At 38.3% G+C, this 9,183-nt stretch overlaps 1 protein-coding gene across 1 annotated transcript; it reads right to left on the bottom strand.

Moving 5' to 3' along the window:
* Positions 1-7,031: 7,031 nt before the first annotated feature.
* Positions 7,032-8,836, bottom strand: LOC140241082 (uncharacterized). Its single transcript, XM_072320849.1, has 2 exons — positions 8,384-8,836; positions 7,032-7,344 (listed from the first exon to the last, which is right to left on the bottom strand). The coding sequence occupies exons 1-2, from the start codon at positions 8,568-8,570 to the stop codon at positions 7,142-7,144; spliced, it is 390 nt and encodes a 129-aa protein (XP_072176950.1). The 5' UTR covers positions 8,571-8,836; the 3' UTR covers positions 7,032-7,141.
* Between the last annotated feature and the right edge of the window lie 347 nt (positions 8,837-9,183).

Genomic DNA, 9,183 nt, shown 5'->3' with positions numbered 1-9,183 from the left:
TGCATGCCACAGAACACAACGAATTCTCATTCTATTCTTCTTTTGGAGTCAAATACTGGCAGACGTCATGTTTTACTCCAGCAGAAAGTTTCTTGAAAAGGAATTATTCTTTATGCAACTATCCATTTTCTCATTATAATGTTCATATTAGGAATTGCACAATTGTGCATCATTATGACCAGTAAGTGACATGTGTGTTTTATCTGATAATTTTTTATGCATTTATTTATTTATTTATTATTTTTTATCTCTTTACTTCATGATAATTGGAGTAAACGAGATTGGGGCTACCAAGCAAAGAATCCAAACAATAACGGTCCTACTTGACTCAAAAGGACAGCTTGGACCCTGTGTTCATTGTGTTTTTTTTCTTTCTAACCCCCCCCCCCCCCTTCTCTCTCTCTCTTGTACAGCCATGTTATATTTCTTGAATAGTCTTCCAACATAATTTTGTTATTGTTTGTTTGTTTGGTTGGTTTTTTTTTTTTACAGGGAGCTCTGGGCATCCTGATAATAATAATGAAATATTTCATTTAGCTCATATTACATTCTGAAAAAAGTCTCTGTGCTTTAAGGATTAAAGTACAGTGGGAAAAAAAAGAAACAAGAAAGAGCAGGTGATGGGGGGGGGGGAGGAACACTCAATTGATACAGTAAGATCTATAGTGGTATAGAACATTTTAGTGTAAAATGATTAATGTGTCTTTTGCATTGTTCTAAGAGAATTAAAATGCTTTTGCATGTGTGATATTACCAGGGAGACCATTCCAGTTCTGCTGCTGCCACTGGCACTGCAAAAACTTGCGCTCCATAAAATTTAGTCATGAGTTGGGGTTGCAACGATGAGAGTCTTCCTGGTTGATATTTTTGGGCAAGTGCTTGGAGAAGTGTTGGGTCAAAAGCTTGTGAGCAAAAGAAAGTTCACAAAAGAATGTTGGCTTTAGCCTGGTTTTTATTTGCAGCCAATGTATTTCACATAAGATTGGGTTGATGAGGTCACATTTATGAAGATGGTTTAGTAATCTTGCCGTTGAGTTTTGGATTCTTTTAAAAGTTTATTAATTTGTGTGTGAGATAGTCAATATAAAATGCTTTAACCAAAATTAATTTACATCATTTGAGCTATACATGCACTTGTACAATTCCCTCTTGATTTGTGATTTAGGGACAGATAATATAATTCTCAATTTTATGGAGCATGAATGAAGCACTTTCACATACAGTACTTTATTTACAAAGGCATTCATAGATGTGAATCCAGAATCAAAAACTCTGCCACATGTCGGCACATGTACTGGGATTGTAGTACACTTTCAAAGATATTGAGACATGACCTAATTAGTGTCCTGCCTAACATCTCTACTGCCCATTAAAGAAAAAAAATGTTGGTGACTAGGATATGTCAGCATCTATTTGGGCTATCCATCTCCTTTTCTTTTCTGTCGGTAACAGGTGCAAATCACAATTTCCTTGTACGTGTGTATGTATAATGAAAAGTGTTGTGATGTAAGCAGTGTCATACAGAATTTGTCAAGAGCTACACATGCGATTCTACAATAATCATAAAGTACTTTCTACCACTAGGGTCCGCACCGTGCCAGAACAAAATAGTGGCAGCTCTCCTGGACTCAATTTCTAACAAAGGTGAAGAGTGATCATGTCTCATATTTTGAGGAATTGTATATTTTTTATAATGGCTAAGGTAGTTGAGTATGAACTTTCTATTGTTCAAGTAGCATCATTATAAAGAGTGAGTTTCATGAGGGTCACTAGTGGAATACAGTACACCATATGTATTTAATACATACTCTCAGGGAACTCATAATGAAAGGAACTTATCACAGTTCAAGTCCATGAGCTACATTGTATGAACTTTTCTTTCTTGATTTGTTTGTCTCTTGCAACTGTATGATTTCACATCTTATACGCAATAGAAATTTTTAATAAAATTATCTTTATCAAGTATGATCACTATTTGATTCATGTCCCTTTATTTCCGGTTGTCACCATGGCATGTGAGCCAAGCTCATTTCTGGACGGAGCGGTGCAGATTTTGACGAAACAGAAGTCAAAGCGAGGTTGATGTCAAGATCTGATATTCTCTTTGCAAAAACATAACAGCCCTACTACCACATTCGAGACTACTGTAAAACGAGGAATGTTCGCGTGCAGTTTAATTTCGCAAATTTTGCGAGCGCCAAGATTCGCAAAATTAAAATGCGCGCGAAAGTTCTAGTCTACACTATATATGCACTAAATGCCAGTGGCTGTACGTGAAAATTTCATGCCTCGAAAAAGGCCATCGTCTCCAATTCGTGAAAATTTCATGCCACGAATACATGTATATCATGGTTTTTTTTTCAGTAATTCCAGTCTTTTTTTTTTTTTAGTTATGTGAGTTATCTGCTGTGGGGGTTCTATGACATTTGCTACGGCGACAATTGCTCCCATGAAATACATTGTATCTGCATGCTAAGCCAAGCACAGTTTCTGCCCACAAACATAACCCTAATCCTTACATCGAACTAAACCTAAACCCTATCACAACCTAAACCTAAGTCCTCGGAGAAATAAGACTGGAGCAAATGTCGTGTCACTGCTGTGTGACATTGTATATTGTTGTTGATAAAGGGTTGGTATTATACATCATTGAGGAATCTGTCGATAAAAATGATAATACCGATAATTGTCACGAAATCATACTAAATTTTTGTGAAGTGATACTATGTACTGTACTAAGCGATGATAAGCTGAAAATACAGAAATTGCATATACATGTATTTAATCGCAAATACATGAAAGCAAGTGAAGAGTTTGTTTGCAAAAACCGATAAGTCCATATTTGCCAAATGGAGATATTTGCGATTAAAGGTCAAGAAAAATAAAGAGAATAATAAGAAAATTTTTGCTTCTTTTAACCATAACTTCAAAAATACACCTTTATATGTAGTGACCAATATATCATTTAAAAGGTATTATTTTGTACTTTATGACAGAGATTGTATTTCAAAATCTTCAAAAATGGACTTATCGGTTTTTGCAAACAAACCCTTCAAGTGTACTTGAGCAACAACAAAGAGGAAAATAAAAAACAACCAACCAAAATGCAGGGGTACAGAAAAGATTTAAGTCAGGACGTGAATTCCCCACGAGAAAAGCACCGTCTCTATACTGTCAGGAGAAGTTGACCCCCATGAAACAGTCTTGCATATAGAAAGGCTCACTCACCATGATACGATGTTGTTGCACACTGACAATGGGGAAGCTATTGTACAACAAACTAGAGGGGAACTCTCTCCATGGATTGTGTTCCTGAGGAAGGTTACACTGTAAATACTCGAGAGGGGTCTGATGTTGGCTTTCAAATGCTGCCATCACAAGTATGGGAAAAAAAAATCAAATGAAATAGTGAATGGGAAGTTACTACATGTATTGTATCATGTGTAGTGTAATTGTACACATACTAATGTACTTTTCCTATCCTTTTTGTCATTTCTCTCCAGATTCTTCCACTAATCCTTGCCTATTCCTCTCCGTGAATATCACTCTCTTTCTCCCCTGCCTTTTTTTTTTTTTTTTTTTTTTTTTTTTTTACTCTTTCTTTGTTTTACTGTGGAAATATTGGACAGGTACTGTATGCTTACACATCACTACACTGCATTCATAACTCAATGTCACACAAATGGCACAGAATTAAAGCAAAGGTCTCAGCAGCCTGTCACACACACTTACTGATGAGTTGAGTACGAGAACATTTGCTGAATCGTCTTGATACCATTTTAGAAATTATAAGGATACAGTTTAAACGGAGAGTCCACCATATCAACACACATGAAAACAATAAAGAGAAGACCAAACACAAGTAAGTTCCTTTTGTCTATTTGATTATATTCAGCAATATAAGTTCTCCTGAATAGTACTGCATGATCACTATTATGTATTGCAAAAAAAAAATATATATCTCACATGAACAAATATTGGTCACAAAAAAAAAAAAAATGTATGAGAACAGAACTACCTTTGTTATGTACCATGTATGTGGACCAGATATATCTATGACACCTACATTTGTACGAGTGATTTATTGCAGGGCCATAAAAAGTGAATAATTTTTCCTGTACAGACATCAGGTATTGATTCATTGCTTCAATATCATTGGAATGTCCACTTCATTATATAACACATACATATTAATACTGCCCAGCAAGAATATTGTATTTACATGATTTAAAGAAGAAAACTACTCCAATAAAGTAAACATGTCTCCATGCTTCTTATAATTGAAGTTGTTTCCGCTTCTGAGTGCTGATGAGTAATTCACAGATTCACACACCACTTGACAGATTTCCTCTCCACTTCCTGAATTGTTACTCGGATCCAGACCAACACAGGAAGTGAAACCTTGTGGAATGAGAAACAATCTGGTGACATCATCCAAGTTTGTGCTGTTAGCATGCCACATCAAATGGGCAACCTGACACAGTCATCTCTACTACACGTATTTAGTTATGTCATTTCAGTTCTCCTTATATGCTTTTAAGCACGATGTTGCACTATCACACTCCCTGTAAAAATCTACAAGACTTTTTGAACTTGTTCAATATGTCTGGCTGTCTAATCTTAAAATCAACTATACAGTATCAACAAAACGAAAAATCAGGACATTTTGAATTGTAATGAAACCCAATTCCCCCAAATTTCACCTAATTTGTTTCACTGTTGACACATTGGCACAGGGATACCCCTTTATGACAAAGTTGCTGGGATCGCCGATTTTACATCAATATTATCAGTACCTTGTTGCAATTGTAACGAAAGAGAAACCAGCTAAATACAGCAAAGAAAAATCAGGACTCCTGAATTCACCTTATTAAACGGTACCTTGTTACTGAGCTCATTATAACTGGGTTTCCCTGTACTCGAAAAGAATTCAATTCAACTCGATTCAATTCAATTGGCAAAACATTCAGTTTCCCTTATTTCTGTCTCAGTTTCAAAAGAATGATAATGACAAATTTAAAATGACTCATGAATCATAATCAAGACTCACTAGAAATCAAGCCCAAGGTCAGGTTGAGGGCACTCACAGAATCTCTCACTCTGCCTGGTACAGTTTAAAGGTCCAGTTTCCTTTTGGGAGCAGTGATTTAACCCTAAAAGGGCCGGGGGGGGGGGGGGGGGGGGGCGGAATCCGCCCCCCTCGACGTTTCGCGCTATAATTCTGTAACGCGAGAAGGCCTCATCGCGAGGGTTCTTGACTTTCTTCGTTCAAGTCTCGCGCAACTTTTGAGACCAAATTTGCAACGTCCGCGCATACTTTTGCGAAGCCACGCCCATTTTTGTAACAGAATGTCGCTCCAAAACGGGCACAATTTTGTGATTTTGTGTACATTTCCTATGGAAAACAGTGCTCTGTCATGAAAGGCATTAAAACCTGATTATTTTTACAATTAATCACTTTCATTGATTAATTTTGTGCTAATTATGGTAGAAAAGTGGTCAGTGACAATTTCCAATGAAAAAACAAAGAAAAAACAAAAGTTGAAAAACAAAGAAATACAGAAGAAATTCTGAAAACAATAAAATACATAAGAATTGAAATGAGTTTCGGAAGTTTTTGTGATGTACAATTGTTGAATATGCTAAAACAGATTTACAGATCAAAAATTAGACTCTCAATGCTTTTAATTAAGCTAAAATATCACCTTGAGCTTAATTTGCATAATTAATTAATTAAAATTAGAAATTGATTGTTTCAAAAAATCTTATGACACAATCTTGTAGATTATGACGCGGGTCTCGCGCATGCAAAATTTCATCGTGATCGCACCACCGATGGCCGAGATCTCGGGGGGGGGGGGGGGGGGGGGGGGGGGGGGCGGAATCTGCCCCCCCCGGTCTGAGCATAGCCAAAAAAGCCCGGCCCCTTTAGGGTTAAGAATGTTGAAGATACCACATTTGATGCATATGTGTAGGTCTGTTGTACCACAAAACATCCTACCATATAAAATTTTTGCAATGAAGCCTAAATTATAAGGAGATAAGTATTTTTCTTAATAAACTGTAACTGTAGACGGTTTAGTCTGGAAACACTTTTAATATAACTACTGTTCACATTTTGTATATTTAACAACACTTAACAATGATTTTATTGATTCAAATTTTCAGTGGTAGTTTCTATCCCTGACTCAGATCTTAGAAGTATTTTAAAGCACTAATGCTGGCTTTTTGTTTCATCAGCTAGAAATAAATATGCCTTTAAGAGGCATGCACCATTAAATCCTGTAGTGTGCCTTTGATCCGTTTCAAGCCCATGTGATGTGGCTACCTCCTCCACAGTCAAGGTAGGCCTGTCAAAGATTGACTGGTTAGGTCTTCCAACCAGTCGTCTCCTGCAACAGGGCTTTGTACATGGTCTGCTACCGGCCTCTAGTCCAGGGTAGGCCCTACAGAAAGTGCTTTGGTCCCCTTCTGGTGTTAAGTCTGGGCTGCATGAAGGGCTATAATGTGAGCTCACAGAGGGCTTATCATACATGGTATGTAGAATAATGAGGGCACTAACAACATAAATTGTCCACACAGAAGCAACATAAATTGTCCACACAGAAGCAACATAACGGAATGACAATGACTGTAATTTCATCGCTTGTTATCTTGATACTTTGGCTCTGATTTGTAAAGATATGAAAATACATACCTGGTACAGCACTTGCTTTTTCATCACAGAAGTCACCAATGAATGTATGGAAAACTAAAATGTTTTGTCTTGTTGGCCCTACTGCACATTCTAATGATAAAAGAGAAATCCATAAAAGTACAGTTTTATACCTACATACTCTTTTGGTATGGGAGTTGAATCTCAACAATTTTGATAGCAAGTTGTTCAAATATGATACACATCCCTACTTGCCATTTGGTTACATAAGATATCTTGACTCCCTTGAACCTTGAACTTTACAGAAGTATTCCAGAGAGTAGTTTGTCCATAAAGCTAAGCTGGGATGATCTCATCGGGTCTTCCACTGTTGAGCACTTCGCACACACCTACAAGCCGGGACTACACAGAGCAACAAGCAGTGGACATGATGACTCGGCCAGGAGGTTTCATAGTGAGGTTGAGTTATGCTGGCCTCCTGGTCAGTCAGAGCACGGATGACCCTCCAGCTTGACTGTCCATGTCTGTTTGGTCATCTTCTGGTCCCCGTGCTGACACCAGCTCATTATAGTCCTGCCTACTGGCTGCCAGTAATGCTCTCAGCTTTACATTGAGGTCGTCATTCTTCTGTTCCAGTTCGTCAAGACATGAATTGATCTTGTCCATGGTTTCTTCCAGTGCTGTATATTCTGCAAAATAAAGGGAAAATATCAGATTTTACTTATTATATTCGCTTAATTGAATTCTTTACTCTTATAGACAGAAATCCAATATAGAAATCCAATAACCACGTACACTGTATAAACATGGCATTGCTTGATTTGTTTCCCACTTCATTCACAGTCATTCAGTTTCTTAGAGCACATGGTGTGATTACATCTCTTAGCAGCACAGACTTTGTCTATTATTGAAAAGATAACCACAGAGGGGCATACTTGTAGAAAAGTGACATGCCATATGCTTACATGCAAGATGATAAGAAATAGGTCTTTGAGAAATATTACACATGGCCATGGTCTCTTACTTGTGTAATTAAGGGCCAAGGTGTCTATTGCAAACAAACTAGGCATCATTCAAAAATAACCAATAGTTGAACAGCTTGAATGGAATGATCATTCTACTGAAGTCCAATGAAAGATTAGAAAGAAATAAGATAAACTAGAATTAATTAAGCATTCGTACAGTGAAGGTCGACCTTCGCCAAGCAGCTCATTTCCAAAAATACACACATGCTGAAAATCATCCCATTTCCCAATATAGAAGCCTTTTGTTTATGTCGTCAGCTTCCAGCTAAACGGCGCCTCGCCGGTCGCCTGAGCGCGAGCAGAGCACGCTTACATGCATGTATGCAAACCTCAAATATGCGCAGCTTTAACTCTCAACTCCTTTACTCCCAAGTTCATAGATTATATCTTCCAAAAGGATAAAAAAACTCCTTCAAAAATCTATAAGAATTCCCTAATCACTACCAAAAAATTTAATCATCTATTCCTTTGTGTCATTATCAACTTTTCCTGCAACTCAGTGCAAGTTTCATTCAAATCTGTTCACCACTTTTTGTTATATATTTGACCGTACATTTCTTTTTCTTTCTTTCTTTTTTTTTTTGCAAACAGACTGACAAACCAATGCCGATTAAAACATAACCTCCTCCTTGATCCTTCCTTGTTGGAGGCATTAAATAATCATGCATTCTTCTGTTTGATTCACTAGAAACTAGTGATTTACCTTCCAAAACCTCTTCACTGACATCTACTTCAATGTCATCATCATCATGAGCATGTTCATCTTGTTCCGCCTGCGATTGATTGCCATCATGGAGGACATGATTGGTGTGCGATTCATCACTGTTTCCATCTTCTCCATCATCAGGATCCTCGAGTGGTTCAGGATGGTTACTTTCACCATTTGCCATGATGAATGCGATGCCTGCCCTACGGCCTAGGTCTTCACACTCTCGACGTCCCGACTGCCTTTTTGTACTGTGCGCAAGTTCTGTCTGACGTCTACTTGTTGCCGAGACCGGACCGAGAAAAGGACACAGCTATGACTCAAGTAGTTGGCACGAGCTCCACGGCAAGCACGGCCACGCTGAGGGAATGAAGGCCACGGCAAATGTTACACTAACACCTAACCCCGGCGCGGGGCGGTGCTGTAAGCTGTAACTTAACCCGACGACTCGCTCTGTACGGGTTGGGCTTATTGGGTCGCTGGTGCGGTTAACTAACACCGTACTGAACGTGCGGGACCGTATATCGTGCACTAGTCCGAGTTCCTTAACATACAAAGTGTTTATTACAGTAACTTCAGATCCTAGGGTTGCTGACTGTAGTCAGAGTGTGCCCCTGGTCGTTCTTCGTCCCCGTGTATGGTGGTATGATCAGAACGTTACAATTTGAGTACTGAATAGGCTGGTGCTGAAGTGGTGGGATAGCGATGTAGTGAGCACCTTCCCTCCATGCATGCTGCATCTACATAATCACACACGTACACGTACTTACACACACGTAGGCCTATGTACTAATACC

This window comes from Diadema setosum, chromosome 17 (genome assembly GCF_964275005.1).
Source record: "Diadema setosum chromosome 17, eeDiaSeto1, whole genome shotgun sequence".
NCBI lineage: Eukaryota > Metazoa > Echinodermata > Echinoidea > Diadematoida > Diadematidae > Diadema > Diadema setosum.
The sequence above is the reverse complement of the archived record's forward strand: the minus strand, read 5'-3'. Positions and strand labels throughout refer to the sequence as shown.

What these genes read in the sequence shown, in the direction of transcription:
- LOC140241082 (XM_072320849.1), bottom strand. Translation starts at nt 8,570, where the DNA reads ATGGCAAATGGTGAAAGTAACCATCCTGAACCACTCGAGGATCCTGAT. An exon ending in CAGTGAAGAGGTTTTGGAAG is followed by an intron (nt 7,345 to 8,383) that starts GTAAATCACTAG and finishes TTTATTTTGCAG; the next exon opens with AATATACAGCACTGGAAGAA.